Consider the following 20,422-nt stretch of genomic DNA (forward strand, 5'->3'; position numbering starts at 1 on the left):
CCAAGCAGCTCACCGGAGGGTTTTTACCCCCGGGGCTCACTGAATTCCCACGCTGCTGTCTATGGCCTGCGTGGGCCAGGCCCCGGGGCTGCGGCCAGGAGGGAGGCGGCGCTGCGGAGCAGGGCCCGGCCCCTGGGAGCTCTGAGGGCCGGGGGAAGCCGCTGCCCCCGGTCTGCCGAGCGTCGCGGGCTCCCTGCCGGGGCCCTAGCGGGGAGTCTCCGGCTCTATTCAGTCGTGGGCCCCGGCCCCCCCTCGCTCGCCCCGCCGGTGACGGGCTGAGAGCCGCGCCCGGTTCGAAAGGGGGCGGGAGACAGACAGACCGACCGAGCCAACGGCCGGCAGGAGGCGCGTCCCCCCAGCACAGACAGACGGACACCCGGTAGGACCCCCCCCCCCAGCATAGACAGACACACACACACACAACAACCCCCCCCAGCACAGACAGACAGACACACAACAGCTCCCCCCCCAGCACAGACAGACCCACACACACAACAACCCCCCCAGCACAGACACCCAACAGCTCCCCCCCAACACAGACAGACAGACAGACGGACACCCAGTAGGAGTCCTTTCCCCCGCCCCAGCACAGACACCCAACAGCTCCCCCCCCGCCCAGCACAGACATCCGGTAGGATCCCCCCCAGCATAGACAGACAGACACACACAACAACCCCCCCCAGCACAGACAGACGGACACCCGGTAGGACCCCCCCCAGCATAGACAGACGGACACACCCAACAGCTCCCTCCCCCGCACCACAGACGGACACCGGTAGGAGCCTCCCCAGCACAGACAGACACACAACAGCTCCCTCCCCCCCAGCACAGACAGACACATACACAACCCTCCCCCCCCAGCACAGACAGACCCACACACACAACAACCCCCCCAGCACAGACACCCAACAGCTCCCCCCCAACACAGACAGACAGACAGACGGACACCCAGTAGGAGTCCTTTCCCCCGCCCCAGCACAGACACCCAACAGCTCCCCCCCCGCCCAGCACAGACATCCGGTAGGATCCCCCCCAGCATAGACAGACAGACACACACAACAACCCCCCCAGCACAGACAGACGGACACCCAGTAGGACCCGCCCCCCAGCACAGACAGACGGACACCCGGTAGGACCCCCCCCCCAGCATAGACAGACAGACACACCCAACAGCTCCCCCCCCCCCCCCACCACAGACGGACACCGGTAGGAGCCTCCCCAGCACAGACAGACAGACACACAACAGCTCCCTCCCCCCCAGCACAGACAGACACACACATACAACAACCCCCCCCCAGCACAGACACCCAACAGTTCCCCCCCACCACAGATAGACACCGGTAGGAGCCTCCCCCCCAACACAGACAGACAGACGGACACCCAGTAGGAGTCTTTTCCCCCGCCCCAGCACAGACACACACACCCAACAGCAGCCCTTCCCCCAGCACAGACACCCAACACCTTTCCCCCACCCCAGCACAGACATCCGGTAGGACCCCCCACCCCAGACAGACAGACACCCCGTGGTATCCCCTCCACAGACAGACATCCCGTAGCTGCCACCCCTCCCAGCACAGACAGACATCTGACAGCTCGCCCCTCTCCCCCTTGGGCCCCAGCACAGACAGACAGACAGAAAGAGGGTAGTAGCCCTCTGCCCCCCAGTACAGATGCACTGAAATACATAGAAAAGAAGAAGACCCAAGGGTGTTAAAAGAGTGAGTGAGAAAGACAGCAGGAGACCAGAGGTGGCTCAGACAGACTGTTCAGCACAGACCCAGGGCAGGAGGGAGGGAGGGAGACAGACAGGCCCAGGCAGGCTGCTTTTCCAGCAGTGCAGAGGGGTACGTTGAGGCGCACACCCAGAGGGGCCTGCCCTATAGGAAGCCAAGGGATAACTTCAGGGATGTGCTGTTAATGGGTAAACCTCATTCTGGCTGATTCAGTGGGATAGCCGGGAACATCTGGATGCTCCCCTGGCCCATAGGCCTTCCCAGCAGTGTGGGATGTGGGGAGGACACCTGGGACTGTAGCTCTGGAAAAACATCTGGCTGTTTTTACAACCACCTGATGTGGTGGTTTTGGTTTCCCATATCGTGGGCCTGCAGTGGGGTATAACCTGCGTTGCTGTGAGAAAGGCCTTTCCGTGAAGCCAGTTTGCAAAGGTTTTCCCCGAACTGTGTAGAGAGCATGGAGAACACAAATAGGCGCTCCAGCCGGAAGAAAGAAAACATCCCCCCTCTCCTGAGCAGCTATCTGAAATCAGGTAAGCAACGCTGCTCTGTCTGCTGCGGGGTTTCTAGGGTGCATATCACTGTGTTACCTGGGGACTCTGTCCAGGTAACCTACCAAACTGGGTGTCGGGAAGTGGGGCCCACCACTTTTCATTAGCCCTCCCCAATTGGTTAGCTAATTTATCTGTGCCATCTTGAGGATGTAGCTCTAATTAGACATGGGTCAAAGCTTCTTTTCCATGGACATCTGTAGTCACAATGACAAGCCAGCATCACTAATCATGGGCGATAAGCTTCTTAAAGTGCCTCAGCTGGGGTGCGCTTGCTGCTGGGATTTGGGGCATTAAGTGGACAAAGCTGCAGGTTTGCAGTGAGTTCAGAGAATCAAACACAAAGAGACGTTTGTTCCCGTCCCCGAGGTTCTGGCTGGAGCGAGTGGCATGTCCTGTGGTGGCTATCGGAGTGAGTAACTTCATACAGGAGAGGTGGTTTAGCACAAAAGGAGAGACTATCCCATGGTTGATATGAACTACACCAGGACGTGCAGCTGGGGGGTTTGGGATGTGTGCCAGAGCGATTTCCTGCTGAGAACAGCTTAGCATGGCTCCTCCAGGCTCGGCCCAAGGAGAGATTTCTCTAACCCAACCGGGTACAGCTTCCAGTGCTGTGGGTGGACCACCACGGGAGCTAGTATGGTTGTTGGCAGGCGGAGTGTGCAAGTCATACCATGCTGCAAGATGATGGAGGGAGAGAGGGTCTGATCGTAACTTAGCAACCATGGCAGACCCGCCCTTTTTCCAGCTCAGCAAAGTAATATTTGTGTGTCTTTCTTAGACTTCAAGGGACAATATTGGGTTAAAAGCGCTTCATGCACATGGTGGTCTAGAGTGCATTGAGCAATCAGGACATCTCTATTCCGGACTCACTGTTTGACCTTGGGCAAGTCACTGCTCAATGTCTCAGTTTCCTCACCTGTGAAATGTAAAATCTATCACCTTAAATCGCTGTGGATGGGGAAAGAACCCATTGATCTGATCTAAGTGCTGCATGTTTGTTTATTATGTATTTTAACAATAGAGGTCCCCTTTGTTATTGATAACATCTCCTAGTATTGAAAGGGAATGAATTTAAAACAATCCAGTTGACTTTGGTTAATTATGCTGTTTGTTTCCTTTCTGTGAACATTGAAAATAGACTGATCAGTTTCACTTTTGTTTCTAGTCAGTTTTGTTTTCCAGTTCCAGTGCACTAGCTCAATGCTGCACAACTTAGTTTGCAATTACTTGGGTTTTTTTTAAATCCTGCTTATTGTCATTGGAATTACAACAACAACAAAGGTTTGTAATACTTGTAGGGTTTGTAATACTTGTTTTTATTTCAAAGCCTAAATCTGGGGCTGAGTTTGACCTATGTGTCTGTTAAGCCGTATCTCTTTTCCTAGTCTAGATGTTTTTAAAAATCTTGTTGGCTTTGATCAATGAATCCTGATTTAAAAGTGTTAAACTGCATCTACACTAGGGTCCGAGTGGCATTTCTAAAAGGTTAGCTAACACATGTTAGCTAATGTGGATTTAATAGACACCATTTTTTTTCTAATCTATGCACGGCCAAATGAGTTAGGGAAAAATAGTTGTTAAAATCTAATCTTGGCCATGTGTTAAGGACGTAGTGCTTGGCAGAAAGAAATGTAATGGGGATTGGGATAGCATATGTGTCTATATGTGAGAGATCGTTTGCTTGTAGCTTTTAGATTCTCAAATTTAAAAGCAGACTGATGTGACCCTGTGGTGAGCATTGATGGAAGGGAACACAGCACCTGAAGGGGCTTGTCCCTTTGTGATTCTGGGCCTGTTATTAAACCCCCCTTTTAGCAACACGCTGCTAGCTGTGTGGAAATTCCTGGGATGCAATGAATCCCTTTTTGAAGCGCCAGCGTGCTGTGCTTTGTGATTATGCTTTATGCAAGAATAGGCACTGAGAAGCCAGCGCCACTCTGGAAACTTGTGGCAAGTCTGTTCACTTTTGCGATGCCAGCCCCTAATTAAAATCTTCCCCTTTGCAATATGTTTGAGAACATATGAAAGACAGTGACAGCCGTTCCCAAAGATAATTGGAGTATCAGCGAATGAGTGTCTCCTTCCTGGCTTTGATCAGATTATTGGCTGAATTTCTGTCTCAGAAGGACCAGCAGCCCATTTGCACAGAGAGAGAGCTGAGGTTGGTAGTTGGCTGTTTAGGCCTTTTTCTGGGAGAAAGAGGATGAAATGTACGTAGTCTGGAAATTAAGCCTTAGTGTGTAATACCTGCCCAAAGATACATAGTTGGCTTTCGAGCATATTGTTCCGAAACGCTCTTGATATGACAAAGATGATTGGTGTTCATGTCGCAGTCAGCTTTGGCTTTTTCCCCAATTCATCGAGTTTGCTGACGAGGGAGGGGTGTGGATGTGAGTATATTTCATAATGTACTTTTCAGCTCACGTTCACTGCTCATTTAAAAAAAAAAGTAACTGATAGTTAAACTGCTGACTTCAAGCTGTTCCTTCAGTCCCCCCTACTTTTTTCTGATGCTCTGTCGTGTGTGGCTGTAAATGGGTGATCTCCCATCTTAATCAACCAGCAGGCCAGCGAGATGGAGTAGTGGGGACTCCTTGTAAGCATTAGAAAGGGGTAAATAGCAACCGTTTCTGTCATTCTTCTTACAGAAGTCAGGGGAATGAAAGCACCCAGCCCCCTAGTTCTGCAGGATCTCAGCAATGGGTATGAGCCGACATCCTGGAGGGGATTTGAACGGAGGCAAGACTGCTAATTAGGGACGTGTGTGCATTGTAGTTCTACTTAAAACATGCTCTGGTCTTGTAATGTAGACAAGACTAAACTGTGATTCCTAAATGTGTTGCAGCCTTGGACTCTTGCAGACTGTAGCAGGATTTGGGAACCTGGTTAAAACACAGTTCAGCTGCATCCATGCGGCAAGACCGAATTGTACTCTAAACAGCTCAGGGCATTATCAGGTACCCCAGCCCAGGAGGAATTAGTGTGGATGAGAGACCCAAGCCCTGCTGACAAAGATGAGGAAGTGTCCACGCTCCAGTTCAAATCACGTTGTTCAGAACTGTGAAACATGGTTCTTGCTAGAAACGTGTTAGTTTGATGGCAACTGGGCCAATCCATCTACAGACTAGTGTGTGCACCGGCCAGGGGACAACTGTATTCGCATCTTACTAGCAAAAACCTGTCTTTAGTCATGGTTCTGGCTAACGCATTCTGAGCTGAAGTGTAACTAGAGCCTTAGCCGTTGGTGGTTGCCAGTGTAAGAATAATAATGCTAGGAGAGATCCCTCTTTCCCTAGGCTCCTGTTGAGATCTCCGACCGTCCCCTCCTGCCCTGCCAGAAGGAAGTGTCTCTCTTTAACAGGAACTCAATGGTGTACATGATATTTTCAGTGCTGGGACTGAAGCTGATCGGAGAGAACAGGTTCATTCTATGGGGAGTCCCTGAGGTGCGTGGAAAGCTCTTGAGGATGTGGTGATGAATTATTGATGCTCCCTTTAAAAGAACGGTTCTTGTTTTTTGGTTTTTTTTAGAGCACAGAAAAGTCCAGAAGAACGTGAACGTAAATCTGTATTTGGGCACTGGAAGCCGAGCGGAAGCTACTCATCGCTGGGCCAGTGCTGCTGGGTTCACTGGCTGGGAAGCGGAGCAAGGCAGGAGTGCACCAGCTGTAAAAAGCAAAGGCCCCAGGAAGGGGGATCCCAGCCTGATACAGACTAATCTCTCTTGCCCGTCTCAGCCTTTCAGGGCTGCTACCAACCAGCTCTCCGCCTCCTGCTCCCAGCAGCAAACTAACCTCTACTGCAGGCTGCAGCGGCGCAGCTCTGAAAAGGTGGCATGTGGCAATCCCCCACTGCCTTCATCATCTCCACCCAACGTGGCTCTTCAGCGGAGACGTTCCTGCTTTGACACGGCTGGGGAGAATGTGAGCGCCGACCTCCCAGAGAGGAGCCCTCAGTACAAGAAGAAACCACAGGAGGGGTCTAGGTCTAGCCTCTGGGACCAGTCCTCTGGGCACTGCACCTGTCAGAACCTTCCAGAGGGAGGAAACCGGAGCAATGAGCAACCCGTGAAAAAGCAGCAACATGGACTTTTCGCTGCTTATGATGCAGACCATGGAAATCCTTTACTAGCCAGTACAGATTCCCTCTCTCCAGCTGTAGTGCCTGTAATCTCCTCTGCTGGCCTTGTCCCCCACCACAGACCAATGGTATGTCTCTCTCCAGGGAGCTCCAGAGGAAGTGTGAACTCCTGTTGTCCGGGGCCTGCCCTCACCTTGGACGAACTGGATCCCCCCAGCTTGGCCGAAACCCTTCCCAGTTCTGCGGCCCTTCAGTCTCTCTTGCAGTCCTCCAAGACTTCTGCTAGCCTGCACTGCTCAATCCAGAGGCTTAAGCAAGAAGCTGCTTTAATGGGGATATGGAACTCCCTCCCTTTGGAGTCCAGGTCTTCTCCACTAGCTTGCAGGTTGTGCTTTGCCCCTGAGGTCTCTACACCTGCTGTCCTGAGTGTGGGAGAACAGAGCAATGCTAAGCAGGCTAGAATGAAATGGGGTCCCCCATTTGTTAGGGATTGGGGTCTTGGTTCAGTGACTGGTGATGTGGGGGATGCCGAACCTACCTCTCTCTGTCACAGGTGCAGAAATACTGAATTATTGGCGCAAAGAACCAAAGTTTCAGGTGGAATCTGGCCAGAAACCCTCCGTGCCGGTGCCAGCTCAGTCTACCTGGTTGATACAGACGCAGGTAGTCCCTATGACTGCTCTCCCTACCTCAGGTATAAATCTCAGGCACAGCACACTCCACAAGGGGATGGCATGTTCAGCTATGTAAAAACTCATTTCCCTGAAAAGCCACTTGGAGCGGAAGAGTCCTTTGCCAGAGCGTCACCCTGCTCCGTATGTTGGAGGAAGGCCCGTCCACCTGGCTCAGACCCAGATGGTTTGCAAATGTCGCTGGAGACACAGGAGGGTGCGGCTCCGATGAATGTCAGTGTAGCTGTCTATGGGACTCCAAGGGAAGTGCATCTGAGAGTCCAGTCTCCTTCTAGAGATGCAGGGATCGGTCAAGTCCAGCCGCTTAGTATGGGCTCCATAGACGTCGGCACCTCTGAGCCCCATGGCGAAGACCAGGGAGAGTCGTCAGAGGCATCTGCAGCCATGGTGAATAACCAGCAGTCTGTGCCGAGTTCCAGCTACAGCCCTTTTCAGGTAACAGCCAGGCAAGGTCCCGGTGAATATTCTTTGGTTGTCACTGGCATGGATGATGTGAACTTTACCAATGAGGGAGGAAATGAAGAACGCTCCCAGGAGGCCTTCTGCAGGGATCAGGGGCTCAACACTGACCGGGACCAATCTGAGAAGCTTCTTGCAGAAAGGAGCAGCAGGGAATTGCAGAACTGTGGGGAAAGCAGCCAGGTGCAGGACAGGAGACTCGCACAGGTGAGGACCCTGTCAGTGCACAGCATCCAGGTTCTCCTGTACCCTCTTGTGTTCATCTCCACCTTTCGCCAGCAGCAGCTGGAGGTGAAGAATAGAGGTGCTGAGAGAAAGGAGGTGTGGGGATGAGTCTCATGGCCCCGAATGGTGAGAGCCCCCAAGAATAATTGCTGCCATCATTTCCCTTCCCTAAGGGGACAGACCAGTGGTCCATCTGGTCTTGTATCGTATCTCTGACATGGGCCTTAGAGTAAATGTCACCATCTCCCTTTCCCTCTCTCTAGTGTCTTATTCTCAAAGATCAGCTTGTCACCTTTGCATTTTACCTTCCCTGGCTCTGGGGAGGGAAAGCACCATGATGGCTAACTCTGCTGCAGGCATGGCCATGGAGCACAGAGGGCCCAGTTTTCCCACTCTTTCTCATGCTGAAATTAAAAGGAAGCACTTGCAGAGCAAGGTTCTACTCAGCATAGAATGAGCAGGGGCAGCCAGCTAGAACCACCCTGAGCGTTAGAGTTTCCCAACCACAATGGTTGTGTGAGGTTGCGCACCATACTGACCACAGCCTGATTGTTCCCCCTGGGGGTTGTGAGTACTTGTGAGACTGGCGCTTATTGCGGCTAATACCAGTGCGTCACTGTCTGCTCTTACCTGTAGGATCCAGAGAACAACTTCTCGCATTTGGAGATGAAGGAGAGAAGGTAAAGGGGGCTTGGGTCGGGGGTTGAGCTGGGAGTTGCCTTGGGAAATGTGTGGCCATGGAACATTTCCTGGGGCTTATAGTTCCAGGGAATGCTCTGCAATACTACCTGGAACACGTAGAGTTGGGAGAGTAGTTAGCCCTTGGAGAATAAATGTATGCAACATGCAGAACTGAGTATGCTAAAAAAAAAATTGGCACATCTTTTAGCTTCCACCTTTGGTAGCTACCAGCAGTGGGCCGAAGGCAACCTCGGTTTAATGTTCCCCTCTAGCAGTGCAGCTTTGTCAGCTGAACTCATTGCATGGTCAGCAGAGAGCAATCAATGAGCTACGGCCTTGAGAAGGGACTTGAACCCACAACCTTTGGGAGAAGAGGGGAGAGTGCCACTAGCTTGGCAATACTTACGCCTGTGTTTGTTGCAGGGCCGTGGCTGAGTACATGGTCTGGAAGCTGCTTTGGGGAGGCCTGGGATCACTTAGTCCCTGGGAACGAGAGGACTAGTCAAGTAGATGGAGTCCAGATGACGTGTCTAGGCTGGATTTGACCTTCCTTGCTTCAGTCCCTCGTTTCTGTTTCAGTTCTCAGCTGCTGTGTAATAGGCGACGACTAACCAGGTGTTTCCAAGCTTGGAGCAGCCACATCCTGAGGAAGAGGACTGCAGCTAGGGAGCTCTACAGGCAGCAGCTGCTTCGCAAGGGGCTTGGGGCCCTCCAGTGGGCAGTGCAGCTGAGGAAGGTGCAGATGGAGATTGCCCAGCGGAGACACTCCCTGGCCGTGCTGGCCGTCAACTTTCACAGGGTAAGGACGGGCAGGGGACAATAGAGGAGATGCTACCAGGGACCTGTCGCATAGTAAGGAGGGCAGGAGAAGGGAGGGAGATGGCAGGGGAATTATTGCTCATACACACGATGAGGAAAGGGTGCACAACGCTACATTCAGTGCAGAGTGGATTCGGAGCCGGGGATTCTGATGCAGGCAGGTCTCACCATGGCGCTCCTCTTTCAGTGGAAGGCAGCTGTGGCGAAGCGAAACGAAAGCCAAACCTCCCAGCAGGAGCCAGCGACTCTCACCAAAGAGTCGCCAATCGGTCTTGTCGGGCTGGGGAGAGGTCCAGCTGTGACAGCCCCAGTGTGGTGCCAGCTGACGGCAGGGTCCCCACAGGAAGCTGCGTGGCACAGTAGGTAAGCTGGGATTTTTCTCGTCAATGACTCTTTGTCTTGGATGGTTGCGGGGCTGAAGCTGGAGGCAGAGGAATTCGCTTTAGCAAGATGACCTCAGATGAAGGGAGAGCTGGTGGCACAATCCTTCCCACCTCTGTGGATACAAGAGAAGATTTCCAGGGTGGGAATTTACACTTGCAGCTTCTGAGCACTAGAAGATCCTACCTCAGACTCGTACACACTAGCTTTGGTCAGTTTTCAGTGCCTCTGATAGAGGGGACAAGAGGGAAACCCTGGGTCATTTCTTGAGTGCAGTTGCTATCCATACGTGTGGAGCAGGGGTTGGTGAGTCAGAATCAGACTCTTCATCAATCCCTGGCAGGAGAATGGACTTAGCAAAGGGAAAGACCTATTTGCTCAGGTTCTATGGTGGAAGAGCTGAATCCAGAAAGATAGAAGCAGCCCTGGCAGAAAGGGAAGCCTTGATTGTAACCCCTCCCCCGGCCTGGGTCTGTGAGCTCCCTCTCTGGTAGGCCCTGTGGTTAAACGCAAGTTTGGGCCTCTTTCAGGGTGGAGGCAAACCTGTGGATGCAGCTTCATCGCAGGCAGAGAGCAGACGAGCTCTGTCGACGGGCACAGGCCATCAGGGACCTGAGGCGGCTGGCTGGTAAGCCCTTGCTCCAGAGCGTTCAAACAAATGCAGTTAACCAGTGTGCTCCCAGGCTGGAAGGATGGTGGCATTTCACGAGATTTCTCTGTTGATGTCTAATTACTGCCTTGTCTTTGCCCGGTCAGGACCTCATCCTGTGAAGTGCTGGGCCTTGACTCTGGTGGGAGAGGAGGATGCCAGCATCTCCTAGGATTGATCGACTATTGTTCTGTTTCAATATCTCCTTTGTCTTATCTCCTAGATGAGTTTAGCTTTATAGTGGATGCTCTGACTACAGCAATGTGAGCTTCCTCCCAGCAGTGCCCGGCCATTCCCAGCAGGAGTCCTGCCGGTGGATGTTTGCATTGATGGTGCTAAAATGTTCTAAGCTCTTCTCTTCAGATCTGATTTTTCTCTTTCCCCCCCTCCCCCCCTCGGTCTTGTAACACAGCAGCTTTCAGACTGTGGCGCCTGCAGAAGGAGCTGCTGCACAAAGAGGAGACCAGAGTGCAGGAAGCCCGTGCCCTGCTGGAGAAGCAGCAGCTACAGAACATTTTCCGGGCATGGCGTTCACGGAGCTTGGAAACCGAGCGGATTTTGCCACTGCTGACTCGGATCCGGAGAGAGCTGGCCACTCGGTAAGCAAAATGGGACCCATCTTCCTTCTCTTGGGGATGTCGGATTCAGTCTGGAATGTGTTCCATTGTGAAAAGTCAGGCAGCAGCCTGGCAGTGAGAGATGCGACCCAGAGTGACTCTATCCAGGGCCGGCTCCAGGCACCAGCCCACCAAGCATGTGCTCGGGGCGGCGCCTGGAGGGGGGCGGCGTGGTGGGGCGCTCTGGCCAGAGAGCAGGGCCGCGACTGGGCTCGCCGCCCTCCCCGCGATGCTCCGGCCGGTCGGGGAGAGCAGAGAGCCACGGCAGGCTCTCCGCCCTCCCCCCGGCGCTCTGGCCACCGGGTGCTCTCCGCCCTCCCCCCGGCGCTCTGGCCGCCGGGTGCTCTCCGCCCTCCCCCCGGCGCTCTGGCCGCCGGGTGCTCTCCGCCCTCCCCCCGGCGCTCTGGCCGCCGGGTGCTCTCCGCCCTCCCCCCGGCGCTCTGGCCGCCGGGTGCTCTCCGCCCTCCCCCCGGCGCTCTGGCCGCCGGGTGCTCTCCGCCCTCCCCCCGGCGCTCTGGCCGCCGGGTGCTCTCCGCCCTCCCCCCGGCGCTCTGGCCGCCGGGTGCTCTCCGCCCTCCCCCCGGCGCTCTGGCCGCCGGGTGCTCTCCGCCCTCCCCCCGGCGCTCTGGCCGCCGGGTGCTCTCCGCCCTCCCCCCGGCGCTCTGGCCGCCGGGTGCTCTCCGCCCTCCCCCCGGCGCTCTGGCCGCCGGGGAGAGCGGAGAGCCCCGGCCGGGCTCGCCGCCCTCCCCCCGGCACTCTGGCCGCCGGGGAGAGCGGAGAGCCCCGGCCGGGCTCGCCGCCCTCCCCCCGGCACTCTGGCCGCCAGGGAGAGCGGAGAGCCCCGGTCGGGCTCACCGCCCTGCTCCTGGCACTCTGGCCACCGGGGGCTCTCCGCCCTCCCCCCGGCGCTCTGGCCGGTCGGGGATTGCGGGCCCGTGGCCTGGCTCGGCGCCCTCCCCTGCCGCGCTGGGGTGGGGAGCGGGGGGGGCGGCTGCGGGTGGCTTTTTTGCCTAGGGCGGCAAAAAAGCCAGAGCCGGCCCTGACTCTATCGAATGCTAGACAAAGCCCGTCCCACCTTTAGTGCTCTAAATATTTGAGGATTGAGTCAGTGCTCATGGGGAGGGTGTGGGGACATTGGCTAAAGACAGACCTAGCAGGGACCAATACAGGGCAAGCTCCCTTGCATAGCTCAGCCAAGGCACTTCAACCCTGAGCTCTGTGCTCCGCTAGTCCAGTCACCAAATCCGCACCAACCATGCGGAATTGTTCCAACCGGCACAGCGAGTCTGTGATGGAGCAAACGGGGACTAGGAGAGAAGAACCCAACTCCTTTTCCTTTCCTGGCCCAATCGAAGACTCGAACCTGGGTCTCCAGAAGTGAAAAAGGCTGGTACACTAATAGCTCTGGTGTCTCCCTTCACTCGATAGTGCCTCAGCCAATCCCTTTCTCACAGCACCCAAATAAAGACTAAATATGTTGTGTGTATGAATTTAGTGTTGTAGGCTGACGTCTACCACAACTTACCAAGGCTTGGGGTGGAGTCTCCATCACTGGACATTTGTAAATCACGATTGGATACTTTTCTCAATGATCTGCTCTAGTTCAAGCAGGAATTAATTCAGGGCAGTCCTAGGGCCTGTGTTATACAAGAGGTCAGAGTAGATGATTGCAGTGGTCCCATCTGACCGAATCCTCTGTTTATCCACAGACCAAGTACTGCACAGGCTGTACTGGTGCAAGCTTCCCCTGCACAACCCCACTAAGAGGCCTCACCACTGATCTAGGCAGAGCACATCTAGGGTTGAGAGGATAGTTCAGTCTCCGTGCCTCAGCTGGTTATTGGCTTTTCTGTTGAGACTGTCAATAAGGGGGCTAGTTGCTAGTTACAGTTTGGGCACAGTGGATTCCCGTCCATTGGGAACTGGCCCGAAACCCCTAATTCATTTCATGTAGGCCACCCAATAGCCATCCAATGGTAAGATGTCTTGGTCTGGAGGCAGACCTTGGACCTAGAAGTGGAAGAAGCTTGGTTCGAGGGATTGTGGCATTCTCCCCAGATCCCTACATTACCCAAGCACTCCAAGAATGAGTTATGGACAAGAGAACTTCTGTGATTCAGGAGTCTATGGCAGAAATAACCAGAGAACCAGCTGTTGCTGCTTGATTTATTTTATTCTTTGGTCTCCTCAGGTGCTTCAGTGCTTGGAAGCAGTTTGTTGAGCGGAAGGCATTGTGCAGGCAGAATCTGGAGCATCACAGGGCAGGGTCCCTGAGGAAGGGCTTCCAGCAGTGGGTCCTGATGCTGCAGCTCAGAGAAGTGGACAAGATGACAGCTGTGAACTTGTTTATCTTGAGGCAGAGGAGATGTTATGGTGAGGCATTGAGGTCCTATCTAGTCATCTTAGGATCAGAAGATACTGATGTGCTGCTACATTTTCCCCTCCCCATGTGGTGCACTGGAGACTGGATGGAAGCTTATTGCAGGGCAGCATGAGTGGAGTCTGCTACACTCAGGATGAAACGTGATACTAATGTGAAATGCCAAGTCGGGAAGAGGGTTGTCCCCCTTGGCCAGATTAGTGCTGCTGCAGGAAGATTTGAGACCCTGTTGATAAGCCTAGAAGAAAGCCTGGCAGTAATTTACTTGGAGATCTAGAAAGGAAGCTGTGGGGTGGGGGAGTCGGTGGCTGTCCCCTGCCTCAGGCTGAGTTTCTGAGCACTGAAGAGTCACTCCTGACAAATGGTTTCTCTCTCTCTCTCCTGTCTGTCCGTGACCTGTAAAGGACAACAAGCCAGCTCAGCTGCCAGTGGGCCTGTGGTGAAGGAAGATGAAGCTCAGCTATGCTTGGCTGTAAGGAGAAGCCACCTGTGGAAAAGAGGTGGCTCTTTAGATGAACTCTACCAGCGAATGAAGCTCCAGAGGATATTTCTGCTGTGGAAGGCGAGGCTCCATCAGCAACAGCGAGCTAAGTGAGTGTTAGGATCAAATGCTGAGGGAACGCCTTGATTCTTGGGGGTCTAGATTTCCTCTGGGTCCCTCAGTAAGAAATCACTTTGCCTCTCAAATTGCGTCTGCTGTAGAGTCTCTCTGTTGCTGGCACAGATGAAATTACATTAAAAAAAATGAACTGAAGGGATCTGTCTAACCTACTGAAAGCCTATAAGGGGCTTATCGTGGTCTCAGTGAGACCTTTTCCAGAGTGGGTCTGTGCATGTGTGCTATCAATGCCAACCAAAGACGGTGCCAGGAGGGGCTCTGGGTTGCTGTGCCAGGAGAGGGCACTCTCTAGGAGGTGGGGGAGGAATTGCTGCTGAAGGTGCCTTTGTGGCACTCCCCTGAAATGCATGTGTGAGGTTTCCTTCTCGTCGATTCTGAATTTTAGAGATTATGACACACACAGCTGCGTCGTATATCTAGTACAATGGGGAAGATGCCTCCATTGCTGCCCGTGGTACCAGGTACGTCACTGTGTGAAGGGCAAACATTCCAAAGGACAGTTTGTTGGCTCTTCGAGGACCATCACCAGGACCTGCTGCTGCAGTGCAGGGCAGGCCCTGAATCTGGAAATGAAGGGGTGGAGGCTGGTGGTAGAACCCATCACCCATCGATTCAGAAATCAGCACAGTACAGGCTTCCCCGCTTTGCCCCACCAGCGCGTCTCGGTGATCTAGAGAGTGGGGCAGTCTCCATGTTCCACTCAGTCCTCGGTCTCTCTGCTGAGACTGCCAGCACAGGGGCTGATAGGGCGAGTTACCGTGGTGGATTCCATCAGGTGGCTTCCTGGTCAGACCACACCCATGGTAACTCGCCGCTACTGACCTGGGCTGGGTCTAAATGGGTAACCTTGAGGTGAAAGACCCTTTAGGCCAGCACCAGTCTGCTAAGCCATTATACAAACTTTTCCTTACCCTCTCCTCCTCCTTAGTTCCTTCTCCCAGGCTTCGGAGCAGCGCCGACTGCGGGACGCTCTGAGGCGGTGGCACCAGAAGACTCTTCAGCTGAACCCTCTTAACCACAATCCCAGGGCACCTCAGGAGGAGCCTCTTGCCTTGCTGGATTCTGAGGAGTCTTCTCTGTCCTCCGGCTTCCACAGCAGCACTCTTGCTCCTCTGGTTTCCCATGGCCCGTTGGAAAAGGTGAGGGAGTCCTGCTGACAGTCCTCTCTGTGCCGGTGCCCATGCGCTGCAGGGAAGTTCAGATCCAGCAGGGACCTGGGGGGTCTGTTTCATGCTGAGAATACTTTGAGGCAGTGCTGTCTAGTGGTGACAGCAGTGCACTGGCAGTCTGGAGACCTAGATTATATTTCTACCACTGACTAATGGTGCATCCTTGGGCAAGCCACTGCACCGCTCTGTGCTTCACCTTCACCATGCCAACGTCACACTGACCCGGTGCCTTTCACCCGAGGATCTCAAAGTGCCCTGCCCAGATGGGTAAATACGATCGTCCTCATTTACAGATGGGGAAAGTGAGGCACAGAAGGGCTCAATGCAGATGGGGTACTGCCTTACGGCACTGAAGTGCTGGGATTTGAACCTAAAGTTTCTGCTTCAACACAGTCCACACACTAACAAGCTGATCTGCCTTGGCCTTAGACTGGAAGGCTCTGATGCTGGGGAGTCCATGTGCTCAGAGGCAGATACGGTCATGCCAGTCCCCTAAGTGAGGGCTTAGAGGGCAGGCGCAAGGGAGCCGCAGGCTGATGGTGGGTGAGTTCTGCTGTGTACTCACTGCATGGCAGCTAGAAGGCACAGGGTACCGAGCTCCCTGCCAGTTGGGGGAGGGGATACAGGGACCTCTTGGCTTGGCTGCCATGGGAAATGGACTGCAGAGCTGCTGGGCTCTGTTCTACTTACCACCACGGCTGCCAGCCTCTGAGGAGCCATCAGGATGGTAGGCTTTGCTGTACTCATCTGCTGACTACGCAGAGCATTGGGCAATCCAGGGTCAGGGTGGGTAGTAGCTCGTTAGAGGTCTATTTTCCACCAAATGTGTACCCACGTCCCTGGACACAAACTGGCTGAGGAGTGTTCCCTGTGGCAGCAGAGGGATGGCTGCATCTTGGATCTCCCCAAGCTCCGCTGCAAAGAGGAGTGACCATAGAGCGTGGAGGTCATTAGCAGAGGGATCGTTGCTCAGAGCACTAAACTCATAGCCATGTGCTTTCCTCTGACCAGGAGAGCAGCTTCTGTGACAGCAGCCAGAACAGCCTCTCCTCCCTCCTGACCTCCGAGGACACCACACCCCTGTCCCGGTCTGTCTGCTCTCTGCAGCAGCACCGCTGCCCAGCGGTTCCAGCTGAGCTGGTGGGAGAGCTCTGTTTGCAGGCGTCCTCTCCTCCACAGAGTCCTCGAGTCGGGTGAGTTGGATCCTGGAAAGAGGTGGCTCTTCTGTACAGATAGACGTGGCCTAGATGGCTGCCTTTTTCCTGACTCCCAGCCCAGTGCCACTCCGGCTGCTTTCTCCTCACCCTGCTTGGCAAGAGAGAACAGCCTGGTGCTTGTGTCTTGCAGAGAGAATGGGTTTATGGGAGGCCAGCTCCAAGCTTCGGCGCTGTGGAGATCAGACAGCGGGATCGAGCCTCTCGCCAGTTACTCCGCATGGGAAGAAATGTGGTTCCAAGGTGATGCTCTGCAGGTAACAAAGGGTTTCTCCGTGCTGCTCAATTTACGGAAAAGTCTTTGGGTTTAATCAGCTGCCAACCCCACACCTCACCCGTCTGCTCTCAGTTGGGCAAAGAGGTTCCCATGACCGACAGATCTCTGCACATCTCGTCCCCCTCCTCTTGCAAGCCTCAGTGGCCGATGAGCAGGGAGATTTGCCTGGTACTCAGAAATTGAAAGGGTACTTGGGAGGGGTTTGGCAGTGGTGAGGGCAGGTCGCGGCAGCCGTGAGCGCGAGCAGGATGAATGGGGTCCGGTGTCCGTGCTGGATTTCAGACCCCTTCCTGGTTTGTTGCGTTACAGGGTGACAGTTCTGGAGAGGAACTGGAGAGTCCCTGCGGCTCCCTCTGGCACCAAGCAGAGCTACGACTCCTGCAGAGATATTTCTTGGTCTGGTCAGCTCAGACTCAGCAACATCTAAAGATCCAGCAGCGTCGCAGGCTCGTCCTGCTGTCCCGGTACGGGCCCCAGAGCCGGTTTATGCTTTTCTGACACTCTTCTGTTGTAACTGTTTCCAGAGCATCTGTAGAAATGTCTATTGGGTGAAAATAGCAATAGTAATAATCCCTAGCTCTTCTTACCCATAGATCTCAAAGCACTTTACCAAGGAGGTCAGTATCATTAGTCTCATTTTATAGAGGGGGAAACTGAGGCACAGTTTCAGATAAAGGAATAGAACCCAGGTCTCCTGAGTCTCAGCCCTCTGCTCTATGCACTAGGCCACCTGGGTCTTGAGCTCTGAATTGGACCTAGGATTTGCTTTTCCAGGGTTCCCGCCCCCACCTGTATTTCTTTTCCTTTATTTGCCCCCCTCCAGAACCCCTCATTTTGGGCTGGGCCAGGAACCTCCTAGTAGAGATTGGCATGTCTGAACAGAGCAGCGGACCAGCTTGTCCGCTGTCTGCAACAGTGGCCAGTGCTGGGTGCTTCAGGAAGCAGGTGCAGGTCCCCCCCTCTCCACTGTTCTCGTTTGTATAGGCGACCAATCCTTTTTGAGCTGCACTGAGCAAAGTGTCTCAATTAGGAAACATTAGGGCCTAAATTAACCCCAAAACATGAATGCTCAGATGATCAAGACTGCCTAGGGGATTTAGACACATGGTTCCCATTGTATGTATGGGATTTGTATGTCTAAATCCATAGGCAGTTTTAAACAAATGTCAGCTGAAAAGTCAAAGCCAACATTCCACCATGGTCAAGTACAACGCAGCATGGTCTCCTGGTTAGAGCAGAGAACTAGGAGTCCCGATTCCTGTGTTCACTTCCTGGCTCTGCCACCAACTCACCTGTGACCTTGGGCAGGTCACTTAACCTCTGTTCCTCAGTCTGCCCATGTACTCCCCAGGGTGTTGTGAAGCTTGCTTAATGCTTGTAAAATACTGAGCTCTTGACTGGAAGGCGCTGCACAGATGCCAAGTGCAAGTACGTTCATAGACTCCCCTCAGCAAAGTGATCCCAAGTAACATTCCAGGTATAGTTTAGCTGGTTGCCGTTTAAAAACGAATTGGATGTAATTCCGGAAGTTAGTGAAATCTCCCACCTGTAGTGGGTATTTCATTAAACGTAACATACAAATCTCTTTGAGCTGCTCCTCCAGCCTCTCACGTGTCCTGCATCCTCCCTCCCCAGGGCGTTTCTTGGCTGGCACAAGTGGGTTGTGGAAGATAAGAATCGGAAAGCCATGGCATCCCGACAACATGGTCTCCATTGCTGCCAGGCTGTCTTTGACCTCTGGAAGCGGAGGCTAACTCAGAAAGTGGAAGCTGACAGGAGATTCAGGCATCGGATCCGCCAAAAAGCAGCAGATGCCCTGCGGTGCTGGCATACCTGCTGGCAGAGTGAGTTACATGGTATAACAGGCCCTGAACGCTGTGTGTAGAACTGGCTGAAGGGGAAGGATATTATATCAAACTGGTTGGGAGGAAATCCTGCATGTAGTCCTAGTGTCGGGCTTTGCAGATCTCAGATGTAATGAACTGGCTAGTGTGTATGCGTACCACTGCCCTCTACTGGTTGCAACCAGAATTGCTCAGTTGTGTGTCATATGCCCTGTACTGCTTTTAGCTAATGGAGAGTCTCCTTTGGCTAAGGTAGTTTGGACCAGGAGGATCTGAGTTCTAATCCTGCTGTCACTATAAAGTTCCAATGTGTAGAGACAACTGGGAAGTCCTGGGTGACCACAGTTTTGAACTGAACATAATGGACTGGATCTTGCTCCCATTGAAGTAATTGTCAAAACTTCCTTTGGCTTCAGTGGGAGCAGGTCCAGCCCTGTGCAGTCTGTAAGAATCCTGTGTCCATAGCACCCTTCATCAGAGGATTTCCAAGTGATTTGCAAACAGTAAGTTTCCATAATGCCCAGGGAGGTAGGGAAGACTCCTCTTTTATAGTGGGGGTAGCTGAGATGCAGAAGAGCGGCAAAGTGATTTGCTCAGGATAACGCAATGTGCTGGTGGCAGGAGATGAATCCAGGAGTCCTGACTCCTTGTTCCCTTGTCAAACCACTAGACCACATTGCTAGCAATTTTTTTTTCTATCCTGTCTAGCTGCTTGTGTGGAAGGAATGATTTAAAAACCTGTACAAGTCTGCCTGTCCGAGTGCAGGGCGTGCGACAGATCCGTTCTGTCTGCCTGGCCCTGGGGAGGTGGCTGCATCTCGTGGGCTGCTCTGGCCTGACTCCTGTGTTCCATTTCAGAGCAGTGCACCCTGCGGGATCTGCAGTTGCGATGGGCCCAGCACAGCTCCCAAGGGAGGAAGAGGACAGTCATGTGGGCCTGGCGCTGCCAAGCTGCGAAGCGGAGAAATGCTGCTTGGCGCTGGAAGCGTCTCCTCTTGCGCAGGTTTGTCTGCTCCCCCGGAGGCCTTTCCTAGGAGTAGAAATGTAATTTACTAGAGCCGGATCTGATCTGCGCAGGGTAGAGCCGGATGCGAAAGTTCAAGGGAATTTTGCACGAATGATGTTTCTGTAGAAGTCCTCTCCCCTCCTCCTTCTTCCCCCCCCCCGCTCTTCTCTTCTCTTCTGCTGCTGCTGAAGCACACTGTGGCAAGCCCTTTCAGGGTGTCTGTGACCCATAGCCTAGCACTCCCTGCCTGGGGGTTCTGGCAAGGCATCCTGGGAGAAGTGACCCAGCTTGAGTGAGCAGTTATGAAGGCCTGCCCTGTTCATATGCCTTAGACCATTTCCTCTCGGCCTGGGAGAGCAAAGAGGAGGAGGATTATTCTGCCTTGGCAAGAGAATCTCTTCCGATCTCTGCCAGGCAGGGTCAGTCCCATTGGAGCCTCTTTGAATAGCTCTCTCTAGGTTGTCTTCCTCCTTTGCAAGGCTACGTTGAATCAGTGAAGGCAATGGGGTCACACCAAGGATGAATCGGGCCCTCTGTGCGTACAAGGCACTGGCAGCCTGGCATGCCAGTCTCAGTGCTGAAAGGTGTCAGGGCACACACAGTAACAGCTAGGCCCCGCTAATGACTCATCTGTGCCCCCTCGATCAGCTGCCAGGAACCCCGCTGCCTTTAGAAAGGTTAATTGGTTGCCTTCCAGCCATTTGTCTTCGATTAATAAACCCCTAGTGGCCAGTACCAATTCAGGAGTCTCTGCTCTAGGCAACTGTATTTGCCATACCAGGTGCAGATCTCTGATGGCCAAAAGCAAGAGGCTTTTCCTTTTGAAGATCCTTTGGCAGAAGGGAATCATTACTGGATCCTGGGGATCCCAGCTCAGGTAGCAGCGAGTGCCTGAGAGACAGAATCTCTCTGCAGGAGTCCGTCCAGCGGGGGAGGAAGGAAAGATCTGCTCAGCTGAAAGGGAAGAGTCTCTTGAATGGGGCTGGAGAAGAAGATCCAGGAGTGTGTTGGAAGTGGGGC

At 53.7% G+C, this 20,422-nt stretch overlaps 1 protein-coding gene across 8 annotated transcripts in view; it reads left to right on the forward strand.

Annotated features, from left to right (window-relative positions):
- Window positions 1–239: 239 nt before the first annotated feature.
- C21H1orf167 (chromosome 21 C1orf167 homolog) overlaps window positions 240–20,422 on the forward strand; it is a 29,269-nt gene continuing 9,086 nt past the window's right edge. Inside the window, exons 1-16 of one of the 8 annotated variants that reach the window (XM_042852919.2) lie at window positions 240–379; window positions 2,096–2,266; window positions 5,822–7,728; window positions 8,383–8,426; window positions 9,007–9,226; window positions 9,434–9,609; window positions 10,158–10,255; window positions 10,689–10,875; window positions 13,085–13,266; window positions 13,678–13,864; window positions 14,821–15,031; window positions 16,073–16,254; window positions 16,409–16,532; window positions 16,862–17,016; window positions 18,188–18,396; window positions 19,255–19,399. In XM_042852919.2, coding sequence (XP_042708853.2) covers window positions 2,191–2,266; window positions 5,822–7,728; window positions 8,383–8,426; window positions 9,007–9,226; window positions 9,434–9,609; window positions 10,158–10,255; window positions 10,689–10,875; window positions 13,085–13,266; window positions 13,678–13,864; window positions 14,821–15,031; window positions 16,073–16,254; window positions 16,409–16,532; window positions 16,862–17,016; window positions 18,188–18,396; window positions 19,255–19,399 — 4,103 coding nt within the window. In that variant the 5' untranslated portion in view covers window positions 240–379; window positions 2,096–2,190. Of the gene's footprint in view, window positions 380–1,101; window positions 1,130–2,095; window positions 2,267–2,574; window positions 2,697–5,821; window positions 7,729–7,759; window positions 7,873–8,382; window positions 8,427–9,006; window positions 9,227–9,433; window positions 9,610–10,157; window positions 10,256–10,688; window positions 10,876–13,084; window positions 13,267–13,677; window positions 13,865–14,820; window positions 15,032–16,072; window positions 16,255–16,408; window positions 16,533–16,861; window positions 17,017–18,187; window positions 18,397–19,254; window positions 19,400–20,422 lie in introns of those variants that run through there. The other 7 variants (XM_024104316.3, XM_042852921.2, XM_024104315.3 and 4 more) reach the window with 7 other exon arrangements.

Source organism: Chrysemys picta, chromosome 21, assembly GCF_011386835.1.
Source record: "Chrysemys picta bellii isolate R12L10 chromosome 21, ASM1138683v2, whole genome shotgun sequence".
Taxonomy (NCBI): Eukaryota; Metazoa; Chordata; order Testudines; family Emydidae; genus Chrysemys; species Chrysemys picta.